Source organism: Elgaria multicarinata, chromosome 3, assembly GCF_023053635.1.
Source record: "Elgaria multicarinata webbii isolate HBS135686 ecotype San Diego chromosome 3, rElgMul1.1.pri, whole genome shotgun sequence".
Lineage (NCBI taxonomy): Eukaryota > Metazoa > Chordata > Lepidosauria > Squamata > Anguidae > Elgaria > Elgaria multicarinata.
Genome location: NC_086173.1, coordinates 90,476,397 through 90,502,681, shown reverse-complemented (window position 1 = coordinate 90,502,681; position 26,285 = coordinate 90,476,397). Strand labels below are relative to the sequence as shown.

The window sequence follows — 26,285 nt, the reverse complement described above, 5'->3', positions numbered from 1 at the left end:
TAAACATTGGGAAAGTTACAATAATTTACAACTTACAAAATGAGGGCTCTGTTGACCCAAATGATATTTCATAGGTTGCATGTGTAGAATCAGAGACTTTGGGGTGATGTGTATTCAGTGATCATTTATACCAACCTTCTGCCTTAAAGCAAGCTCATTTACCTTAACGAAGCCTCATTTGCCCCATATATTTATCATCATCATCATCATCATCTTGATTGTAGCATACCACCAGCAAAGCGTAACAGTGAATAAGATTATTCACTGACAAATGAACAAGCAGTCTTCTAGGAAAACAACAACAAATACCTAAGGCAAATAAGCAAATTTATTTCCATCGAATAAAACACAAGCGTAACATTGCCAGATTTTCTAAGTTCACATATTCAGAGAAGCCAAGATTGTAAGCCTATGCGGCAGGGTCTTGCTATTTACTGTGTTATCTGTACAGCACCATGTACATTGATGGTGCTATATAAATAAATAATAATAATAATAATAAATGCCAGACCTTTCCCCTCTGAAATTAGCACACCATTAACTATGAGAGAGAGAGAGAGAGAGAGAGAGAGAGAGAGAGAGAGAGAGAGAGAGACTGGGTTCAGAAGATACAATAACCAATGGTGGGTTAAATGGTCAACAGTGGATTAAATAGTCAATTGTTGGTTATTGTATCATCTGTCAGGACTTTTTCACACCACAGTTGGTTATTTGGCCAAAATAACCAACACAAATAACCAACACTGTGCAGAGTTGATAATTTGAACAACTGTTGGTTATCATGACATATGTCAGGCACTGTTGAGTATTTCCTCATACACAGTTGGTTATTTTCTGTGACTACAGAGTCCCCTGGCAAGAGCAACCAAAGCAGTGGCTGTCACTCTAGTCCAGCCAGTAGAACTGGCAATGGCTGATGGGATACTAGCGGGAAGATTGGGGGGAGGGCAAGGGGTGTATCAATCAAACACACTGTTGATTAATAGTAAACTTGACGCTGGCCTTAATCCACACCATGGTTGATTATAATCATGTTGTGTGGGGAGGACCCTCTCAATAATCAACCATGGGGTTGCCTATTAACCAACCATTGTCTATTGTGTTCTCCAAACACAGCCACACACAGAGACTGAGAGGGAAGGAATATGCTCTTAAATTACACAGAACAAAATGCATTAAATAGAGACAATTGTTTGTTCGGTATCTTGCACTGTGTAAACAAATAACTCAGCTAACACATTGCATCATGTAAATTTGTCAGGTTGCTGGCAAGTAGATATGTGTCTGTTGCGTCAGCTTAAAATAAAGCATAAGATGTCTTGACTGACAAAGAGATACTCTCTCATATCCCATTTCATTTTTAAAAAGGTGAATGTTAGATTTGTAAAAGAACCTTCAGAAACCTGAGATGTATGCAAACACACATGCCCTTCATTCTAAGGACAGGGAGAAACAGTTAGCAAGGGTCTGCTGATATGAAGATCACTGCATGTATGGTACAGCAGTTCTTGCAGTGCCATCAATCACAGCACATTGCCTTCAGATGCAAGCTGGCGGCGGCAGCCCAAGACACACCAAAATCAAATAGATGACTCCCAAGACAAACTCCCCTCCATGTTTGTTTTCATTAACAACACAGATTCCAAAGAAACATGCACATCAGAGCCTTCACTCCACTGAACTCAATGGGAGAATGAATGTATTATAATTCAAGGCCATTCAGCAGCCAAGTAGCATCGTAGGAGGAAATTCCTACTGTTGCCTTCCACCCAACCTAAGCCTTCCATCAGTTTTCTTATTAATGTGCCAACTGGTTACTGGGGGGAGGAGTTCAGGTACCAAAGACATAAACCTACAAGTGATTAATTCTGAGCCCCGGAACTTGTTTTGGGTACTGGAACTCATGGTCTTTCCACACAAAAATCCACCCAGATCTACACCTTGTATCAAATCATTATGAATGTGAAGTATAAAGCAGGATCTAACACTATGAACGTGGATTGTGCCCCACTTTAATGCCACTATAAAACACTAGTGAAGATCCAGCCCTTGTTACTGCAAGCTGTCTTCATTTCAGCAGACTCTACTATTTGCAGACTCAATAGCAGCTGTACTAGAGTGACCAGATACAAAAGAGTGCAGGGCTCCTGCAGCTTTAACTGTTGTGCTGAAGAGGGAATTTCACCAGATGCTGCATGCATACAAATAACACCTGCTGAAATTCCCTTTTCTATACAACTGTTGAAGATACAGGAACCATGTCCTCCTTCTTATATGGTCACCCTATATTAAACTCATTATGGCACAATCCTATGCATTAGACTCTCTCTCTCTCTCTCTCTCTCTCTCTCTCTCTCTCTCTCTCTCTCTCTCTCTCTCTCTATATATATATATATATATATATATACACACACACACACACACACACTACAACTCCCAGCATTCCACAGCCAGCATGGCTAGCTGGGACATGCTGGGAGTTGTAAGACTTTTTTTCTGTCTAAACATGCATAAGGTTTCAGCCTTAGAGTCAGAAATCCTTGCTGATTGACTACAAATCAGCCAAAGATCTACAAGTAGAACCAGGTCTACCTTCTGACTACCCCTGTTTTACATCATAAAACATTTCCGCAATTGTTTCCCTCCCCCCATAAAAATACAGTGGGTGGGTTTCCAGGCAAACAATTTATTCCTGAAGTATGGAAGTATAAAGGAGAAACACAAACGCTACAAGTTCTCAGTCTTGTAAAAGCAAAGCCTTCTTTTAAGTACTGTCAAGTGGAATTAAGGTCACAAAAGTCTGTCAGCCTAAAGAAGCCTAGGGATTCTATAAAGAAGGGTTGCAAACAGTACACACACCAGACCTCTGTAGAAAGGCTCACAATTTACCCCAATCAAAGACACACTTCTTATGAATCCTTTTGACTTAGGAAGGAAAACAGGCTTCCTTTTTCCACCCACCACCTCTCCTCGTATCCAAACAGGCCATGACTGCTGTCTGAAAATCAACTGCACAGCCCCTCTTTGCTCTGCTCCATCTACCAAGGCCACCTTTAAAATCAGTGGGATTAAATATTAGCGCACAACTATTATTATTATTATTATTATTATTATTATTATTATTATTATTATTATTTATTTATTTATATAGCACCATCAATGTACATGTAGTAGTCCTGATGAAGAATGAAACTGAGGCGTTAGCTAGATGGGGTGATATCCCAGGGCAATCCCCGGGATCGTCCCTGTGCATCCACATGACACACAGGGGATCCCGGGATCAGGGAGGGATGATCCCTCCCTTGCCCCTGGATCTCACCCTCCCCTTCAGGTCCACAGCACCCAGCCACCGCAGAACATGTGGCCAGGTGCCGCGGTTTGTCCCAGCTCCTCGTGGTTTCTTGCGAGGAGCTGGGACCCACGCACGGGACGCAGAGCTCCTCAGGAGCTCTGCGCCTATCGAGGGTGGGGTGGGAGAAGCGGGGAAAATATGTTTTTTAAAAAAATACTTAACTGGTGTGCACGAGCGCTCATGTGCTCCAGTCTCTTTAAAAATTTAAAAAATGGCGGGCACGACGCCTCTCCCACTGAGGTCATCGTATGCTGCGTGTGAACAGAGACGGAGTTCTTGCCATAACAAAATCATGAGATCTTCACCCCTCCATCCCGCTAAACTGCTAGGTCCAGCTAAGGCCTGAGTCAAAGGCATTTTATGGAGTCATGTGGATTCCAAAGTTCTGACAGGAGCAGAAAGCTCTTTGTCTGTAAACAATGCTGAGCTGAGGAATCTTAGGGGGTCCCAGCTCAACAGCCATAGCTGCATCTTACCTTTAAAACAAGTTCTTGGGCATCATTGATGAGAATGTATTAGAAGGGAAATCAGCTCACAGGGTACATTTGCCTCTAAATCCTTCTCGCAGAGTGGAAATGTTACGTTTTCATTTCAAAAGCTGTATTTTATAAGGCCCAAATATTTGAATGACTGTGAATATTTATTCAAGAGCTGATCTATTCTTCATTAGCTTTGTTTTACCTAACAGAAATATCATTTTCAAATAGTCTCCTAAACCATTGGTGCCTTTATTCCCAGGGAATCCAAAACTGTGCTTTGATCTTCACAATAATTTTTTAAAATATCATCCTGATACACCCCAGTGCTAAATACATTTACACTTTAATCCAAACTATCTTTACTTGAAAGTAAGTCTCATTCATTTCAGTAGGACTGACTTTAAAAAAAAAAGCATGATTGAAATTGCAGACTTGCTTGAAAACAAACCTCACTGATTTCAGTTCACATAATCTTAATTCAGGCTGGTTTCAGGTTTGATGGTGGTCTGAGCAAAGTGACTTCCTGGTGGCCTTCAGTAGGCTCTGAGTAGGTGTACTTGGTTGCAGCAGCAGGCAGGAGCAGCAGTGTTTGGAGTGACGTCCTGAGCAGTAAGCGAGAGTCTGGATCTGGCTGCCATTTCAATTTCCCATGATGGCCTGGAATGATGCTATGTTGGGAGCATTGTGGGGAATTAAAATGGTGATTAGGACCAGACCTGTTCAGAACACTGGGGGAAGGTGTTACTGGTGGGTCCTGTCTAAGAATGGCAATCCACAGAAGCCAGCAGCTAACATCCAGTACTCCACATTCCATTGAAATAAATGGCAACAATCCAGTTTACTTCCGTGCTCTGAATTGCACTTCCTGTTAGGGTAGGGATGTTGGGACTGAGTCACACATGCATATTTCACATGCATCATTCAGTATCTCATCACTTGGTGACATTCCTAGATCTTCATCTGAATGAAGATCCCTTTATTTCAAGTGGCAAAATCTCTATGTTTTTTTTTAATCAATGCTAACTACTGCATATGCAACTTATCAGCATTGCAGGGACTGAGCAATGAACAGCCATGTGTGAATTAGTCCATCCCTTATCTATAAAAACAACACATTTACAAAGACTCCATAACAATTCTCAGCATGAAACTATGAAATGCAAAATAGACGATATCATTTCTTTTGCTGGACCAATTTCTGAGCATATAGGAATGTGCAACTTTTAAGTTGCACAACACTCTTATCAGATCACTGCCTGCTGAAGAGTTCTATGTGAGATGGCAGTTTTCACATTCCAACGTCAATAAAAGTTTCATTCTGTATGATATCACTTTGCCTATTCTGCATTTCTTTCTTTTTAAAAAAGAAAGAAGCAGCACTGTATGTGTGATTTTAAAGATCTGTGAAGGGCTGCTTCAGTTATCAGGATGTTATTTTCTAAAAGGTTTTCTGTGCAATTTCATCAAAGGCAACTACAGATTCTGGGTGCTAGATGTTACATTGCTGTTCAGGAGAGAGAGAGAGAGAGAGAGAGAGAGAGAGAGAGAGAGAGAGAGAGAGAATCCACTGCTTATACAAAACCACAGCTGTAATCTCTTATCCAACTTGAACAAATGATAACAGTTCTTGCATGGGAACTGCTTTCTTAATATACATATAAAAATATCGCAAACTATGCCTATGTGCCACTTCCATGCAAATACAAAGGTTATTAAAATGAAGAAATATAGACAGAATGACTTCAGATACGTAATGGGAAAATCAAGAGTCATATCCAAACCAGGCAATGAAAATGCTTCCAATGATTTGGAGTACTTGCAATTCTGGCTCCCAGAAATTGTGACTAAGGAATACATCCATGGTATCCCTGGGGCATTGGTTTGGCAAATAGATGAGATGCCGTCAAGATTAGCCCATGTTATACATAGTCACTAACAAGTCCCACTAATTTCAGTGTGCTTTAAGACTGCAACATTAATACCATGATCATTATCAGTGCAGGAATGTACTTATGGACTTGTATGAAACTACTAGTACTCAAAATAAAGCATGTGTGCATGTCTTTTACAGGCTCAGGGTTTGCTCTATGGTAATTGTTTAATTGTTGTGAACTGCCTAGAGAGCTCCAGCTATTGGGCAATATAGAAATAAATAAATAAAGCAATATCAAAGATTTTAAAATTCTGCATAGCCTTATGAAAAAATGCTTACCATTTATATTGGGTTGGATCCAGACTTAGGCTGAAATGATGAGAGAGAGAAAAGTCCTACAACTCCCAGGATTCCCCATCCAGCATGATGGAGCATAGCTAACTGAGGAATGGTGGGGGTTGTAGGAGTTTTCTCTGTTAGGATTACACCTTTAGTTATGCTTAGAGTACACCCACTGAAATCAACAGGACACGTTACTATTGACTAACTTGTCTGATTGATTTCAGTGGGTCTACTCTAAGCATGACTTAGTCCGGCTCCAACCCACCGTGCCTCTTCTAAATGCTCAGGGTGCCTTTATTTATTTATTTATTAGGTATAGCATCTCACTAATCCTTACAGCATCACTGTAAGATAGGCTAGTAGTATTATAACCCTGCACAGATGTTTAGCTAAGAATGAGATTTACCTAAGTCAAGGCTGGAGAATATGTGGCCCTCCAGATGCTATTGGACTGCAACCCTGATCACACCTCACCATTTTTGTAAACCAGCCAGAGAGCTTTGGCTATTTGGCAGTATAAATGGCTATGCAGGCTAGGGCTGATGGGAGTTGTAATACAGTACATCTGGAAAACCACACATTCCCCATCCCAGACTTAAGTTATGAAGGGACTTTGCAACTCTGATTAAATGGGAAAAGAGAATTTTCTGGACCAGTGGTTCAGGCATTTAACCACTACATGTTACAATATGGATATATATATGAATATGGCTTATGACATGATCACATTTCGTCTAATAGAAAATGTTACAGGATCATAATTATGTTGCACTTCACTTAATACTGCTTGTCCCATACATTTCATCGCAAGAGTGGTCCATTCATGTGTACCAGTTCATCTGGGATTAACGGCAAGCATTGTTAGATCAGGGGTAGACATTTCCAGTTGCCTGCCTCACTTTGGAGCCAGGGTCTTCTGGAAAGTCACTAACAGTATGCTTGATGGAGAATGTTCATTTTTCCCTGGGCATAAAATAAGAAAGCCAGAGCTGCCATTATGCTTGTAGACAGCCTATAATGAGTCTTGCCGCTTTGCAGCCACTTACAAAGAGTAAAACGTAAAGTGAACCCAATATTGTAGCAATGCAAATAAAGAAGAAGGAGAAGAGAATATTAACCATTTGAGAAGAAGCATTTATATTTAAAATGAACAAATAATGCAGTAAAGGGGAGAAAGCTTGTTCCTCATTAATGCAGCTGTCATTTGGATCCCATCAAGATGATTGCAGTGGCTCCTTCCCGGTATGGTTATGTTCATTAAAGAGAAAAACTGGCCATGTGGCAGCAGTACATTAAGGTGATATGTTAGAGAAAGGGGGTCATGAATTGTGTGCGTGGGATTTGTACGGAGCAGCGGTCCTTCTCTGTTAAACCATTTCTGGCATCAGGCTTTGGCTCATCCTGAGAGTTCCTAGCGCCCGGCTTGCTTCCCCACATATCACGCTGCCTCTCCTATTGCTCTGCAACACCAAGCCACCCCTTTGGTTCTCTGGACCCAACTGCAATTTCTGCCTTGGTTTAATCAGCCTAATTGGGTGGTTTTATAGGCTTGGAAGAGGCTTGTGCAGGCAAGGAGATGCAGGTGACAGGATGTGCCACTGGGCACGTACGCCGTAAGCTTTGCTGCAGTCTGAGGCAAAGTGTTCAGGCGATCCTTTCCCAGTATTTCAGTTTGGAAATCATTTTTGGTAGCAGCACTTAACATCCAGCATGAGGGCCATTTTACACCCACCATCTGAGAGTGCCTTCCCCTGTCTTTTCTAGTGATGACGGAAGGTTTGCGCAGGGCTCCCCAGACACTTTACAGGCCGAAGCAGCCATACCCTTAGAATGGCAGCCATCTTGGCTGACATACCGCAGATTGAACCAGGGGCCGGCAGGGCTTGTGACCTAGAGTTAGACAGAACAGACAGCCCCTCTTGTGTACCTAGTGAGTATAGAGTGCAGCTTGAATAACGCCAGAATTTTACACCTTCCCTGAGCTCCCCTGGCAGCATTCTGCCTGTGGATGCAATTCAGCCACTGATGAGGTTAAGCAAACAAGCTGTTCAAACAACAGGCTCAAAGTCATGCTGCGTAATAGCTTAACTCATAGTGAAAACATCCAATATGTGAACAGATTTTAAGTGGGGGTTTCTCCTTTTCATGTCTGTGTACCATTATCCGTAGTCAACCCATTCACACACACACTTCCCTCACCCTCTGCAGATCACTTAATCTTCACCATGTGTACGTCAACTGTGCTTCTTTTTGCTTCAGTGGGATTTGGTATCATGCTTTTCCCTCTGGCCCCATGTCCTGGGCTCTCAAGCTTCCAAGAACCCGTAAAATGTGAGCTGGGAAGTCAAATTTCAAAAATCCCTTGCCTGCCTTAAACCTGTAACATACTGTTATTTCATGCTGTTTGGTATATCACCTTGACTGCAAAGAAAATAATTAATAATTTTTATTAAAAAAAAAATTCCTCAACATGTGTCCCATTCCCCCACTCCAATATGCATCTAGGGATACAGACAGAGGAAGGATATTTTAGCCACATCACGAGCATTAAAAGCTCTTCCATATCCTGCAGCAAACCATCAATTCAGAGGCAGCACACGTCAGAAACAGAAGCATTCAGAAAATGAACCCGGCTGGTTTTTTAATTGAATTATATACAAATATTGATTGAGCTGCCATTTTAATATTTAATCTTTTTTTTACAAAATAAAGAAAAAAGAAAAAAAAGAACCTACGCCTTTTCAGAATGTTTTGAGGCATTTAAAACCAATTATTTATATACTGCAAAAGTGCTAATATAAAAATTTAGGGCTACACTCTGGAGAAAAGTTGAGAGCACAAGAGTCCCATTTTTTACATATATCAAGAGAGGTAAGCAGGAGCCATAAGTGAACAAGACTATTAGCAGTCTGAGGAGAACTGAATTCTGTGTGTGTAGTGTGTGTCTGTGTGTGTGTGTTTGTCCCTCATTACTTCCTCTTTCTGCCCAGAGGGGAAAGAGGAAGTAAACAAAGACCACGTGCCCCATTCAGGAGCCATTTTTATTGTGCCACTTTTCTTGCACACAGTGAAAAACTGTGAGTGGGCAGTAGAGAGCATAATATAAAACGCTTGTCTGATGCCCTTCATCAGAGAAGTTACCCCAGGGGCATTCAGACTATAGGTTTACAGCAGATGTTTTGAAACAAGTTCAAGGCAGCTTTACAGACAACTGTGACAGGAGAGCCATGATTCTCCATCCTAATCGTGGGCTTCCCATCTGGCTGCCCACTGTGGAAATCAGAATTCTAGGCCAGATAAGCCCTTGGTCTGACCTAGCAGAGTTCTTCTTATGTCCTTAGTATCCCAGGGAAGATGAATCCCAATAGATTTATTTATATAGTTGGTAAGAAGATAAGAACATAAGAGGAACCATACTGGATGAAGTAGAAGAGTTTCCATTACCTGTGGGGAAGCTACCAAGAAAGCATTTCTATGCATTCTTCCTACCAAAATATGTCAGGTAGTATTGTTAAGAGAACTCTTGTCATATCTTAAAGAACAAGATGAGATACAGTAAGTAATAGCTTTTAGAACATAAGAACATAAGAGGAGCCATGCTGGATCAGAACCAAGAGTCCATCTAGTCCAGCATTCTGTTCACACAGTGGTTGTTGATCAAGAACCCACAAGCAGGATACAAGTGCAATAGCACATTTCCACCAATGTTCCCCAGTAACTCGTGTACATGCCTCTGATACTGCGGATAGCACATAGCCATCTGGACTAGTAGCCATGGATAGCTTCTCCTCCAGGAATTTATCCAACCCCTTTTTAAAGCCATCCAAATTGTTGCCCATCACTACATCTTGTGGTAGTGAATTCCATAGCTTAACTATGCACTGTATGAAGAAGTACTTCCTCTTATCTGTCCTGAATCTCCCACCAATCAGCTTCATGCAATGACCCCAGCTTCTAGTATTATGAGAGAGGAGAAAAATGTCTCCTTATCCATATGTTCCACACCATGCATAATTTTGTACACCTCTTATCATGTCTCCCCTTAGCCTCCTTTTTTCCAAGCTAAGCAATCCCAGCTGTTGTAATCTTCTCTGGTGGTGATGACTTAAAGCTTGAGTTTATCCCAAACAGATGCACAACCATCATTGAGATCTAATTCTATGTAGAACTTACTTTCATCTAAAGACCAGTAAGTACTAATGCTGTAAAAGTACATTGGAAGTGTGCAGGGTTCCCACTGGATTTATATTCAGGGGGCATTCATGCAGAGACTCCATTTCAATGGAAGGACCCCCATAGTTACATGAATTGCAGTGGCCACATGTTCAGCCTCTTCATGGGGTCACTACGTCATACAAATGTTGCTCCATTTGAGCACCTCCTGACCACAAGCTTTGTAGTGGCCCTTCAGTTATTTCCAAAGGCTTCATCTGGTGATGGCTTGCTAGTATGAACTAGCTCTTGGTATGCTTAAGGTCAGATCTGCACACACACTGGTTTGTTGCTGTATTATTATGAATGAATCTTTCTGGGGCAGGGTGGGGAGGACAATTAGACAGGACTCCAAATATGATGACCATCAGTAATGCTGACAGAGAAAACTGCTGACAATTAACGGAAAGTGTATTAAAATGTCCGCAGTGGTAGAGGCGTTGAATGTAACCAAGGTCAATATACATGCATGAATTTGCATGAGAAAGGTGCTGTTTACCAAATAAATGTATCTAATTGATCTGTCATTAGAAGAAGAATAAAATATATCTGAGTGGCTTGTGCCCTATTCAGTTGAGAGAGAAATAATTCAAGCTACTACTTTCCAGATTCTGGAAGCAACATGGATTGCAGGCATACATGTTCTGGCATCGTGAGCTTTTCTATACGAGGCTGTTAAATGGTTATGAGCTTTTCTACATGAGGATTTATTGTGTGCTCATCATTCTCTACACACAGTTGTTTACGGGTTGTTTAGATGACATCCAGACCCTCCAATTTAACTTCTGTTTTTAAACAGCACTTTTGGCGAGGTTTTCTTCTTCTTCCAGAGAAAGGAAAATTCAGTACTATTTGTGAAAGAAAATGCTTTTTTCCATTTGTGTATTTGTGCTATTCCACTATATCACAGTGCCACCTAGAGGATATGTAGCAGAAAAGCAGGAAAGGAAACACTCTTTGTGTAGTGCTTGGATCTCAGTTCTGCGATGAAACCAAAGTTAGATACAGCAGATTAACAGCCTAGTATAGAAAAACTCTGTGTCTACTTTCAATTTTATCACAGAATTCAGATCTGAACTCAAGATTAGGTGAGCTCTGAGTGTTGAGAGTTTCCGCTGACAAATAAAGACGTATTTGTTGGCCTGGGTGTTTTCCTGATCACCAGCATTGCCAGGTACACTTGTTTAGTTTAATGTTATTTATTTATTTATTGCATTGTTATTCCACCCAATAGCTAAAGCTCTCTATGTTATTCTTTTATTGTTTTATGGAATGAATTTATTATATTTTATTATTAATTACTTTGTGAATCACTTTGGTTTTGTTTTATTTTAAAAGAAAATTGGTTTTAAAATTTTCTGAAATAAATATTCATTCCTCCACAGTAATCAAGGCAGATTACAATAAAAAGGCATAAGGTCCAATAGACATAATGTATCTAAAACAATAATATTTAATAAAACTAGAAATCACAGCAAACAGTCAGATCAGGAATGGAGTAGTACTAATGCCTCAAAAATAAATTTACACTAGCAGCAGTTGTGAAAGTCCTTCTGAAATAAACCACCTTATACATTTCTCTTTATTAAAAAAAAAAACAGAGGAAGCCACATTTGTGATTTTTGGCAAGAAGCACAAAGTGTAGGGGCTACAACAGGAAAGGACCTGCTCCTTACATCTGTATTATATGTCCCTCCTTAAAATCAGGGTTTCTGTCAGGTTTGATAGGGCCCTGAGGAAGGTAGCCTGGGGCTGTAACTCAGGCCATAGCTAGACCTAAGGTTTATCCCTGGAACGTCCAGGGGTCAAACCTGTTCATCTAGGTGACACACAGGGGATCCAGTGCTCAGGCAGGGGCGAACCCTGGATGATCCCAGGATAAACCTTAGGTCTAGCTGTGGCCTCAGTGACAGAGCACCTGTTCTGCATGCAGAAGGTTCAATCCCAGTCATCTCCAGGTAGAGCTAGGAAAGAATCCTGCCTGATACCTTGGAGAGCCATTGCTACCAGTCAGTGTCGACAATACTGGACTAGATGGACTAAGGGTCTGACTCAGCATAAGGCAGCTTCCTATGTTCCTTTGACCTCCAGTATCCCCACAAATGCTTACTTGGTGCTCCCCCACAAAAGTTTACCGAAGGGAGAATGGGAATGAGCAGTCATGAGCAGCTGAGCAGAGCGGTGGACATGGGGGAAGCAGCACAGCTTCAGCTGCTCAGTATTCCCTTAGCCCACTGCTGTAAAGAGAAGTGATAGTAGGCTAGGCAGCTACAGTCCTTGCCAATGGCATCATCTTATCATCTTCCTTATACCCAATATGAATCTCAGGGACAGAGACCAGAGGCACTAAGGGTAAGGAAGACAGCAGTGGCTATGGCCTCCTGGCCCAGCAGATCTCCTTACAGATATAGATATAGAGATAGATAGATAGATAGATAGATAGATAGATAGATAGATAGATAGATAGATAGATAGATAGATATCTTCTTCTTTCTTCTTTCTTCTTTCTTCTTTCTCTCTGGGTGCTTCATAGAAATTAAAACCCTTAAAATAGAGGAAAGTCTTAAACTGGCATGAAAAGATGACAATGTTGGCAGCAGGGGACTTCAGTGGCGAGAAGATTTGACAGTTGGTGGGCCACCACCAAGAAGGCCCTCTCCCTCGTTGCCATCCTCTGAAACTCCATCAGAGAAGGCACTCAGAGGAAGTCCTCAGATGTTGATTGTAGTGTATGGGGCTGTAAAGTAGGTTTGTACTGGGAGAGACACTCCATCAGGCAGGAATGACCCAAGGCAGGTTACCATCTGAAGGGGAAACCCACCGCGCCCCTCTCCTCCCTCCCTTCCCTCAGTTCTGCGATCCCCCATGACTTCCTCTGCCCCTTTCTGCAATCCTTCTTCCCTCCCGTCCCACACACAATTGGTGTGCCTGCCCGCCACCAGGCAGCCTAGTGTGGGCACATGCACCTGCATTGCCAGTACACTGCCTGTAAGGTCTTTTTGCCTTCAGGAGCCTGCAGTGCCTATACATCCATCCAATACAATTATTTATTTTAGTTGCAAGTGTCCCAATGGTTGTGGATAATAATAGCAACCTATCATAGGGTGGGACACAGCAGCCATTGCAGTCACCAGACCAAACAGCCTTGTCCATTAATCAGGGCTGCCTTCCCCAACCTGGTGCCCTCTAGGTGTGTTGGACTACAACCCCATCATCCCCAGCCAGTATGGCATGGCTTCCCTAGCCAAACCCTCAAAGCGAGGAAGAAGTACCATTTCACTTCTCAGTGAGCAACGTGGCAAAAACAGTGGCAATAGAAGCAGCACACATACATTCTCTTACAGGGTGGCCAGGTGCCCTCTTTCACAGAGAACAGTAGTCTACTTGAAGGGCTGTCCAGCCGAAGTCTGGTTTAAAGATAAAGATCTATAAAAAGGGAGAGCAGCAAAGGGTGTGAAGTAGCCCATCCTCAGTTAGCACCTGAACCGCATTCTAAACAGGGAGAGCAGCAGGACACTTGATCACAGTCTTCCACGGGTGGGACATAACATATTTGTATTTAAATTATAAATATTATTTCTAAATTGGCATCTATATATCTTAATTAGCTTATGCAGATGTTATGCAAATCACTGTCCTCTTTTTTGACAAGTCAGAAGTGGCCCAAATTCTCAGCCTTTTTTCAGAGTAGCTACATATAGAAGTACACAGAAGGCTGTGACTCCACAGAAATGCAAGGGGCAAAACAACCCCTCCCCCTGCAAAAAAAAACAACACCAAGAAACCTGAGAATGTGATATTACGTGCAGAATTCACCTTCCCGAGAACCTCATTTTTCATTTTCTTTGAAAATTTCTATCCCTTATGGCTGCAAAGATATGCTTGAAGGTCTGTGGGTAATCATGCCTGATGGAATCTCGGAAGCCAGAGAATGAGCCAAATAAGTTTTCCTTCCCATGGTTAGAAAAAGGGCTTCGCTGTGCTGCATAGATCTTTGCCCCTCCCTATAACTAGTGCAATTAGAGTAGATGATGGGAAATGGTAAACACTGGCTGACTCAAGAATGTGAATTCAAAAAAGAAGAAATTATGCACATTTTCTCAGATTACAGCATTCAGCTTCTCAGAACACACAGTTTGGATACCCAAAATACAGGCATTTTCTCTAAAATTAAGCATAGAGTTATGCTAAAATTAAGCATAAACTGCCCAGATTTGCTTCCTCATCCAAATAAATGGGGCAGCCCACACATGTAACAACTTTGACCACCTTGAAGGTGGTACATGCAACTGGGAACTGCAAACGTTATTGAGGGGAGCCAGGATCAGACACAAAAGGATGATGGGTTTATATCTTAGGGAAAGTATATGATTTGCCTGTGGAAAGAGAAGCCAATTCAACTCCTGGCAGTTCAGAATAGAGCAATTTCTTTTGAGATGTTCCTATTGGAAAAGAGAAAACACCTAAAGCACTCAGAGTAGATTTGATCCCTTGATGCATCAGTATTTTTTTAATCCTTTGTTTTTGGTCAGCTTTAATATTATGCTCCCCACAATATATTTAGGACAAATGGCACTATACATTTATCATATTTATTTATTTAGAACTTTGATCTGCTCCTGTCCAGGAACTGATGGCCAATGCCAGTTTACTGACAAGAGGTACTTCCAGCAGTCCAGATGATCTGTTGAGCTTGCTCAGATTCCCAACTAGTCCTGTTGTTAATATTCTAACAGTCTTCAAGTGCTTCCATTTAATTTGCACCCCACTACCCCACAGTCCAGTTCTGCATCTGCCTAATATGTGCTACCATTCATTCCACAAGTAATTATGGGCATGATCCAGCCAAGGTTTGGACTAGTGTAATGAGATCTAGGTGCAGCGACCTTTAAAGATCTGCACCTTATGAATGTGGAATAAAAAGTAGGATATAACACTGTGAAGATGGTATATGGAATGTAGATTGTGCCCCAACTGTTATCAGTGCACTTCAATACCGCTATAAAGCAGTAGTGTAGATCTAGCCCTGGTTATAAGATGGACAAAGTTCTACCTGATTTCAGACAAGGTTATCTGAAAGACCATGTTCTCCCATTTGAGCCTGTCCTAGTTTTAGGATCCTCAGGAGAGGACCTTCCGTTTGTCTCACGTCTGAAGCATATTTCACGTGCGTCAGAGAAAGGGCCTCCTTGGTGACTACAAGCTCTGTTCTGTCTCTGATGACCTTCCATCTTCAGGCAGAGATGTTTTTATTTAGATGAACATTTGGGTCATAAACTGGCTTGTAAATATATTATAATTGGTTTTCATCCATGTTTTACCTGCTTCCTTTTGGGGGTTTCTACTTTTGTGTTTTATTGTTGTTCCTCGCCTTTTGTTGAATTTGCTCTTAGCTACCTTGAGCACCATTTGATGGAAAGGTGGCAGACAAATTTAGTAAATGCATAGATAGATAAATCAAGTTCAACGTTTTGATTTCCGTAATTGGCCCCACCCATATCGAGTCAAACATTCCCAAGGTGGCAAGACAGGAAGGCAAAAGAGAGCATCTCTACATTGCTGTAGGACCCATGCGTATCATTTCAAGGACAGCTATGAATATTTTGAGATGTGGGCAGACTTCAGGCTTGCAGGATCTACCTTTGTTTTTTACTAGAACCTCAGAATGCACCAAACGAAGGTTGGTGGAAAAGACATACACTTAGAATTAAAGAATTTGGAGCCTGGGGAAGAACCAAATTCCCAAATACAAGAACTAAATGGAGATCATGGTCCTTCCACACACAAATCGATTCTTAGTTCCCTGCCTCCCACAGCGCTCTTTATGTCAGCATATAATTTAGGGTGGGGAAGTATGAATGAGGGGTTTGCCAGAGAGGCTTCCAGAAATCAGAGGCAGATACTGAGAAATACACCCATGGTATCCCTGGGGCACTGGACCTGCAAACAGATGAGATGCCACCAAATGAGCCTATCATACCTAAATCTTATACATAGTCACTCATAAGTTGGTGTTAAGTAGTTTTACTGTGTAGTTTCATTTTACTGTGTAGCTATGCTAGAGTGACCAGATACAAAAGAGGGCAGGGCTCCTGTAACTTCAACTGTTGTAAAGAAGAGTGAATTTCACCCAGTGCTGCATGCATACAAGTGACACCTGCTGAAATTCCCTTTTGTATGCAACTGTTAAAGGTACAGGAGCCCTGTCCTCCTTTTCATATGGTCACCCTATTGGCAAAGAAATATACAGTAACTTCATAACGTTCATCTTACAGCTCATGGGTTTGGTTTGCCCCGAGCCCTTTTCTATATACCCATCATTTGTGGCTGCACTGAGCACAGCAACCACATGTAAGGAGCAGCGAAAACTCCAAGAATATTAGATTTGCCAATCAATGCCTGTTCTTTTTCATTGTGTACCAGAATAAATGGCATCCATATGAGAAGAAAAAAACAATCTGATCTTGCCTAGTTCTTTGTCTCATTTCATGCATATAATATCTTTGGGCTGTTGTTGTTTTTTAACCCAAAACTCTTAGATATTTTATTGCATTATTCCCCATAGCCTTCCTATAGCCCGTGGTTAATGAGAAGAAATCAGTATATTGCATTTTCTGGCACCTCTCTGCTGAACTGGCAGGATTCTTTGGGCACCAACTCATTTGCTGTTTAATTGAATTTTTTTCTCTCCCAGCTCATTTCCATGCAGAACCTCTTTTAGAATGCAGATTTATAGCCCCGTATTGATTCCCTCTCTCCCCATTTTCTCCTGAGCTTGCAAAGCACAGATACCATATTTTAAAGCAACCACAGCCTATTCCCCCAGATTGCTCTGCAGGTTTGCTTCCAAAGGGGTAATTACTAATACAAGTTCTTCCTTATTCCTTTGCACAGATTCAAGCATGCGCATGCACACACGCACACACACACACAATCTATATTTTGATTCAGAGAGTTCTGGTTTTATATGTTTTGTACATCCACATTTGGGGTACTTTTCAGACAAATATAGAACATCACTATATTAAGGGCAAATCACGTTGCTTACCTGGGGCTCTGTGCTTCCTGGTTCTTTGGCACAATTGTTATGGGCTGCAATACAGTGGCGGAGAGAGACAACCACATATTTTGAATTGAATACTTCCCCTCCCTTCACTTCTATTGAGACAGCGCCATTTAGTGGTGGAAGATCCTGCTTTTTCCTGGATTTACTACATTAAAAGCGGTTCTTTTCATAGCGGGATTTCCAGGGGATACCGCAGGAGATGTCCTGGTCATTGACAATGTGAAATAATGGACCTGAAGACTTTAGTGAGTGGCCAACCAGGAACATGCAATAAATCGCTCATTTAGAAGAGCACGTATTTTCCTAATTAATGGTTTCCCCATGCAGTTTTTCCCATGCACTCCAATGTATGTGCAGAGCTCTTGTATTTCTCTGAGCAGCTTTTCCTATTCATTCCAAGGAAGATGGCACATTTTCATGACTCGTGGGGCACATTTTCATGACCCCTCTACTGAAGTGAATAGGTTAACCCTTGCCAGAAAGGAAGCTTCATGTGCACATAGGAGTGCCTACATCCTCAAGGAATCATTGACCTGACATTTAAGTGTGGAGTCCTTGAAGAGTTACACTTAGGCAATTACCATGGAAAGGCATGGCTCTTCTAAAGAAACAGCGGTTGGTAGAATGCACCCTAGATATATGCATCACCTGAAATGAACAATAAATGAACTCATTCTGGAGCTGGAGGCACTCTCTGTGAAAGAGCAATGCAGGCAAGCAAAATCCTGATTTTATATTCCAGATCACTTCTGGCCATAAATTCTACCTTGCAGAAGCAGAAGAACATATTTACTGGTGAAATGAAACAAGAACAAATGGAAAAGAGGGGATGGAGAATAAACCTGGTGCAGCCAATGTAATTTGCAGGAAATTATTCCATTAATAATTTCCTGGAGGTCAAAGATAGTGCTCGTGAAGGTTAAGAACTGGAATATGAAACCTTGCATTTAATTATTTGCCAGCCATTGTAGACAGAGTTTGGCAGAATTTTGCTTACCCACTCTGTATACTTCATGTGGATTCTGTGTAGTTACCTGTGACCTTTGAAGATGCAGGCAATTCTTTTAGATCAATGTAAAGTGACAGTTTGTGTAATTCGCTGCTCTTTAATATGGATGTCTACTAGTACATTTTGGCTGGGTTCGGACAACACGATAATCAACTGGGGGGGGGGTAAAGAGACAATCATCTGTTGTGCTGATTATTGTGTCATCTGGGGGGCAACACACAATGGGCACCCAACTCACAATATGTTATTTTCTGAATTAAACAACGGGGGGGGGGAATGGGCTGCTCTGTTGTTTATTCCATTACCCATTGATTAACATGTCGTGTGGCTGGCTCCGTTGTGTAATCTCCCCCATCAAGTGCATTATTCTCTGGCAAGAGCAGCCAAAAGCACCCACGCCACTCCTGTACAACTGGCAGAACTTGCAATGCATGATGGGATAGGGCTGGCAAGTCTGAGGGAGGGAGGAGAACCAGCCACCCAGAAGGATGCTGGGAGTTTCAGCCGCGCGACGGGGGGAGGGGCAACATATTGTGTGGGGAGTACCTCTGAAAGAAGGTACTGTGCATTGCCTATTCCCTCCTCCATTGCCTAAAGTGTCGTCCGAACATGGCCTTTGTTTGCTTAATGTAACAGGAGAAATGTTTCCATACATTCAGGCCCGAGGGACTAGGGCTGAATTTTCATTTGCAGTAATGAGGGGAGGAGCCTTCCTCATGATACTCTGGGCCAATGTTAATTTTTTTTCAGTTGGAACATGCTACTTATCCATTTTGATGTAGGGCCTGCCATTTCTGAAGCCCAGGGAAATTCTTCCCCCCTACATACATTCAGAGAGAGAGAGAGAGAGAGAGAGAGAGAGAGAGAGAGAGAGAGAGAGAGAGAGAGAGAGAGGCCCAGACCAACATGGATTTCTGTGATCTATAAACATTTAACGAGATGGGAGATAACTAAAACACCACAAGCAGGGTTGGCGTCAAGGGTAGGTACAGTTGGGCAGCTGCCAAGGACCCACACCACTGCAAGGACGCACTGAGATGCTCCCTTCCTTCATCATTGCAACCTGCTTGTTCACCTGCTTCTCACCTGGCCCAGACAATTGATGGTGGTGAGAAGAAGGAGCAGTAGATGCCACTGCCTACTTGCTCGCTGTCCCTCTGTCTGGCATGCAAGCAAGCTAGGAATAGAAAGAGGAGGAGAAGCAATAGGAGCTGCAGGCAATGGCAGTGAGGAGGTAGACTCGCTGAGGGAGGGAAGTGACCTGCCCAAAGCTCCTCAAAAACCTGCATCCAGTACTGATTGCAAGGGCCTTTCAAACAAATCTGCTTGATTGTTGTTTTAAAACCACCTCAGCCCCAAACAAGTGTTATTAGATACTGAAGCCAATTCTTGCCATGAATGTTAGGCGACTGGCACCGGGGCTCATTTGCCCCCAATTTCTCTTCACAGAGCTGACATCAGGGATCAAAATTGTCAGGCAGCTACTGAGGCCCACTTGTAGGCAAAAGGGGGTGCCACTTTGCATAAAATTTGCATATGCTAAATTATATGTATAGAAGAACATTTAAAAAACAATGATTATAAATAAATAGAAATGCAATATATCTCATAGTAATGTAGACTGTGACCATGTGACCTGTGTGCCTGCCTGATCAGTCTGCTGTCCAGGTGCAAACTGTTGGGTGAGCAACTTCAAGGCTTGTGATACTCCCTTTGTTATCCTTAAACCAAGCTAGGGCTGGCTAGTCCTTCAAATAGAGGACTGTCCTCTGACAAGCCTTCAAATAGGGGACACGTGGCCACCCTACAACTACCATTTATAAACCTAGATATACCACAATGCATTTGATCTACCAACTACACCCTCTGCTGGTCAGACTAGTTGTCCTCTGCCTGGTGAGGTAGCTCAACCAATTAGTGTAGCCAGACAAGTGTCTGAATGTGTACCCACCGTACCTAGACAAGTATCTATCCAGCCCAAGGAGATGGTAGGTAAAGGGGATAGCAGGGGAAACAGTGCAGCTAGATGAGGCCTTTCTTATTATGACAGGTGGCACTGGGCCCAAAGATGGGTGCAATTTATCATAGAAACATAGTATACTATCCAAGATCCATTTATGTCCCTATTTGTTAGATAGGTGCTGAAGGGGTACTATGTTGGCTAGATGCAAAATCACGTGGAATTTCTACAATACCACATCTAGATCCTTTTCTGCAAAGTTAATGACTTATACAAGCCCCGTAAGATCTAGTCCCTCTACTGATTACACAGCCCTTCCACATTTGAAGAAGATGATGCCCATGGTATTGTGGGTGGGGGGTGGAAAACAATGCTCAGTGTTAAAGCTCCAAAGCATTAGAAGGTCTTGCAATCTTCTATTAGAAGGCTTGCTATCCTATCCACACTTGTCTAGGAGTAAGTTCCATTGTTCTCAGTGGGCTTGACTTCTGAATAGATATGTATAGGATAGCACTGCATGCGAAACTTATAATGATATGAAGTCTAGATGTCAGCCGAGTTTCTTGATGTTCCACATACTGTACATCCAACAGCCAGGTGTTTGATACTTAGTTCCTGCTGGACTGCACCCTTGGTTAAACTTCTTTTAAGACCATCAATGTAATTCCCAAACTAGACTTTATGGCCCAGTTCCAGAGAAATCAAGTCCCTACCTACATCCTGTTTAAATTAATGGGACTAATAAATCATAAGTAATTTAAATGTACTGATTTCAGCCTCACTTGGGCATGGTTGTCTTTAACTCTTCAACTCATGCATCGTTAACCTGAGAAGGGATTTGAAGGATAAAGGCCAACATTAAATCAGATCTCTGTTGTTTTTAGTATGTTTGGATCTCAGACTGAAAACTTGAGACTTTTGAGGTGCCTTGATCCCAGTATGGCAGCCACATTTCTGTACCAGGTAATGACCAACCTAGGTAGGAGAAATCATAGTCCCCTGAAGTTTTACCATGCTGTGCAGGAAATTTAGGCTCAGGCTACCTATTAAAGCAAATGGAAGCCAACTGAGCTCTCACACCCTGCCCACTCTTTAGAAAATGAAAATGTCAACATACTGCACACTCTCCTCTGCTATTTGCCATGTAATTACATGGTAATTGATGCTCCATAATAAAACATGGCTAATCTCAAAGTGTGTTTTCCCATAGGGAACAGAATGCTAAAGTTCACATTTCTGATTTACGTCAGGCTCTGGGTCTGTACCTAAATTAGCAGAGGGATTTTCTTCATCCATCACCTTGCTTGATCGCAGATAGCAGTTGGGATTCTGTGTTCAGGAATGTTTGGGCTGAGCAAACAAATTAGCAGAGACCAGCTTCATTAAGAATCCACAGAGGTATTTGTCATGGCTTATAATGGGAACAGTGTGCTCTCTTGCAAAGAATTCTGATCCCAGATCCTCACAACAGGGGGCAAAGGATACAATTTCAACAAGAGAAGAAAAGCTACTAATTAAATCTCTGCTTGCTCTCTTCTTTTTGGCTCAGCCTCGCCGCTTCCAAAGAAACTGGAGCAGCAGCCCGATCCGCTCCTTCACTTATGTCCCCTTCAGATTTCCTGGATAAACTGATGGGAAGGACATCAGGATACGATGCCAGAATCAGGCCCAATTTTAAAGGTAATGCAGCCATCTCTTGATTCCACCCCACCCACTTCCATTTTGTTTTGGATCAGAGCATGAGCTCTAGGTTTGTTTTCACCAGATTCCATTTGTGGGCCTAAAGAACTAGACTCTGTACATGCTGCCTAGCCATTTTTAATGTTCATCTACTTAAAGCAACAACAACAAAAAGTCCCGCACACAGAAAAACAGCATTTCAAGGAGAAAGTTTCTAACCAAGCCACTTTCTGACATATTCGTTTTTGTCATTATTATTATTATTATTATTATTATTATTATTATTATTATTGCTATTAACCAGCCCATAGCTGAGGCTCCCTGGTGGTTTCAAAGATTAAAAACATAAACTTTAGATTACATTGAAAAACAGTGTAAAGGTTTGAAAACCATTTACATAAAACATACAAACAAATGGTTGGATGATCTTTGGTTTTTGTTGGGTATCTGTGTGTGTTGTTTTTTACATAGGATGGAATTTAGGGATGCAATTCCTCCTGCTGCACTATAAAGTATCCCAATCCATTCTACCGCCTTATTTCCAACTCATTTTGCTGCATGCATAATTCCAGCCTAAGCCTGTATGAAAAAATGAAGAGACACACAAACGACACTCTTAGAAAAAGTAAACACTGAGAGTTGCTTACTGGGAAGGACATATGTTTAAGCCTAAAAACTTATAATGCTATCACCAATTTAATGAAATTCTCCATGGAATAATCTTGTTTTGTTAAAACACTTAAGTTGCCATCCTATGTAAGTTTAGACGGAAAAAAGTCCAACAAATGTCATCAATCATGAGCCAATATGGTTCGCTGCGAGTTGTAGGGCTTTTTTCTGTCTAAACATGTATAGGATTGTGCACTTAACAGCATAATCATATACATGTCATTCATTAATTTATTCATTCATTTATCACATCCCCATAAAGTTCAATAGCCAAAGCTCTCTGGTTGGTTTACAAAAGATTAAAACCTTAAAAATACAATATAAAACATAATACAAAAACCATTTACATACAAAAATAATTTAAAAACTATCAACAATAAAAATCCCAAGACTGATTAAAACTTTATCATATCTGGCAAATGCCTGGGAGAGCTCAGGAACAGATCAGTCTGTTTCCAGAGTATGTCAGTTTCTCATGTGTTCAGTCATAAATCCATCCTGTCCCATTTTCTCACTCTCTCTCTCTCTCTCTCTCTCTCTTTTTAATGCACAACAATTTACATTTAAATTGTATGCACATATTCCCTAAAATATGCATTGCTGTAGGAATGTCCCCTAAAATATGCATTTCTGATGCATGTTTTGGAGCCAAAAACTACACTACAAATTTCAGAGACGTGCACAGAGGTATCTGGGTTCTGATCTGCATATTAGTACAGGGAGTGTGAATTAGGTCAATTTGTTTAAAATTGTAGACCAAATGAAATTCCCAACATTTCTGCTCTGAAATAAGTCCTGCTGAGCTCAATGAGGATTACCCCCAGGTAATTGTTTATAGGATGGCAACTAAGGCAGGATCTACACTACTGCTTTAAAATGGTTTATAACAGTAGTGACAACTGTTGGGGCCCAGGGCACATTCCATATACAGTTTTCAAACTGTTTTCAAAGTGTCATGTCCTGCTTGGTGTAGATCTGGCCCTAATGTGTCCGTCTAGTGCAGTATTCTGATTCCAGCAGAAGATGCTGTAAAGATGCTCCACAAAGTCTTGACAACATGGGGTTAGATCATGAGGACTTAACAGCCATGCTAGATCAGAACAAACATCCAGCATTCTGTTCATACAGTGGCCAACCAGCTGTGGAGCAGGAACCCACAAACAAGACACGAATGCAGCAGCACTCCCCTGCCCATGATCCCAGCAACTGGTGTATATAGTTGCTGCCTCTGATACTGGGTTCTTAGTATACTGTCCCTTGCCATCCGCCCCTATTTTCCAGCAATCTACTAGGGACTCACTGAGCATACAGATGGGTTTAGTGAGTATCTAACCCAATAGTTGTAGAAATCTTTGTTGTCCATGAATTTATCTTCTCCAAAGTTAGTTGCAAGGCTTCTATTGGCAGCCTTGCCCAGAACAAATATATATTATATAGGGGGAGGGGAGGCAGGAATGCCACTTGCCTCTATAGAAATGACCACATGTTGATTTCATTTTCGTTGGGCGCCTTTTACTGCTTGTAATATGTTAAAAGCATATATGCTTTTACAAATCATGTTTTCCAGTCTGTGCAAAATACTATGTATTTCCATTATTTCCCTTACAGCCACTGTGATTGATTTAATGTATGCAATCATCTCCTGCCTGCTTCTTTAGTACTAAGGCAGATTACAATGACAATTTACCCAAGATCTCACAAGGAATCAGCTGTAAATTCACAGACTTTCCAATGAACTTTCTCCTTCATTTAAAACTCACCTGCATGTGACCCAGAACCACACATATACACATCAATCATCATCTATCATCATCAACTACTACCACCATCCTAATGCACATGCACTGAGGCAGGCAAATGAAAGTGTAAAGGCAGACTGTGGGTGGAGCTATATGTTATAATTGGTGCAGGAAACACTGGCATTCCACCAGTGTTTTCTGCAGCCTATGTGCCATGCACATGCACCTGGGAAACTTGATATCTAGACACAGATGCTTAAAGGCATGTGTACTTACATGTATTACTTCCACAAATTATGCATTTGCTGCAAAAATACCCTAACCCATAGCAATCAATGAGGGGGCAGGGGCAGGACAAACAGGTCAACGTTCAGATGCTTTTAGAGGGCGTAGATTTCATCCATGTCACCTACACAAACCAGCTGCTTATCGGAGATGATTTCATATCACATGAAAGAACTTGCCCTTTGACAAATGCACAGCAGCTGCTCCATCAGCCCTGGGCAGCCATGCTACATTTTGCCAGAGCGGTCACCCAGCAAGGGCTGCCCAAAAGAGCGGCTTTGCATGGGAACACAGCATGAAATCCATTCTGATTAAGCTGCATATCTCAAAGAGGATGTTGACTCTGGCGGATTGTGTGCCATCTGAATGTACCCTTTGTTGCTGAGATTGGTCGTCCCATGTGGAAGGGCCACTGTGCGATCAGGTGTAAAGGAATTTGCACAAACCGTGTGTGTGCGTGCGCGCACATTTGTGTGTGTGCGTGTGTGTGTGTTTAACTGCCCTGGGAGGCTGAGCAAAAATCAAAGTTTCTATTTTCTCATGACCATTCCTCACATCCAAATTTAGCAGATCAGCAATAATGACCCTTGAGCCATCCAGCCTCTGAACATTGAGTTACCCATACAAGTGGAACTGAACTCTCCCAGCTGCCACTTCCCTGGAGCCACTTTGCAGCTTCGGAGCAGAGCAGACGTCGGTGGTGACTCATCTCTGCATCCCACAGGAATTTTGTTTGGCCAGTGAAGACCATGTGGTCAGGCACTCACCTAATTTCAGCTCAGCTACTCTCCTTACTGTTCTCTAGCTCCCTTTAGTGATATTAAAATCCCACAGCCAATTTTATGTGCCTGGCGAGTGTTTGCTTCATCAGAAAAAGCTTGTGTGGAAGCTTCTTTGGAACAAATACTATGGTCTTTTCTTTCATGCTCACAAAACCCCTTTATCCATGACATTTATGGGCATTTCCAAATGTCTGCTATAGCATACAGATAAGACATTTACTCAAAGTACCCCCAGTATTTAAAGCTGCCCAATCATCCCAAGTCGATAACATGCAAGCTGCCAGGAAATTCTCATCCCAGTTTTGGGGAGAACCATGGTAACTACCAAAGGAAAAAGTAAGAAGCTGTACTAATGAAAGTGGTGTTGATGATCATGATCACAGTTCCCTGTAAAGAGTTGGAAACAGCCCTTGGTTTGCCATTTGTGTCCTCCTTGCCACCTATATTTCCACCAGCTGAGCAAGGGCCATGGCTATTCAGTTCTGTTTCTGCAAACCAACAGACAGCTTTGCTCCTCGAGAGATGAATGGATGTATTGTCACTCTGCCCATTTGGTTCTTTTGATTTTGAGGGGCATCACATGACTATTTTAGCATGTAGCAGCCTACAGGAAAGAGGTTGTGCTTAGAGCAAACCTGCACCTCTACTGGCTGAATTCAAACTGGACTTGGCTTTTGGCACATCACTATACACTGTATACAGCCACATTGAAGGTGGTTTCTGTTGACGTTCAAGCTGTGATAGTACATGGCCAAAAACATCTCAGTATGGACTAACATGAGTGGAGGTGAGCACACCCTAGGCTTTCCCCATAGATATATAGTGCTGTTAGATACA

General features: G+C 41.9%; 1 protein-coding gene across 1 annotated transcript in view; it reads left to right on the top strand.

The window, feature by feature from the left end:
* Positions 1-26,285, top strand: part of GLRA1 (glycine receptor alpha 1) — an 85,084-nt gene that overhangs the window by 8,117 nt on the left and 50,682 nt on the right. The window contains exon 2 of the mRNA XM_063120893.1: positions 21,843-21,973. Coding sequence (XP_062976963.1) covers positions 21,843-21,973 — 131 coding nt within the window. The remainder of the gene's footprint in view (positions 1-21,842; positions 21,974-26,285) is intronic.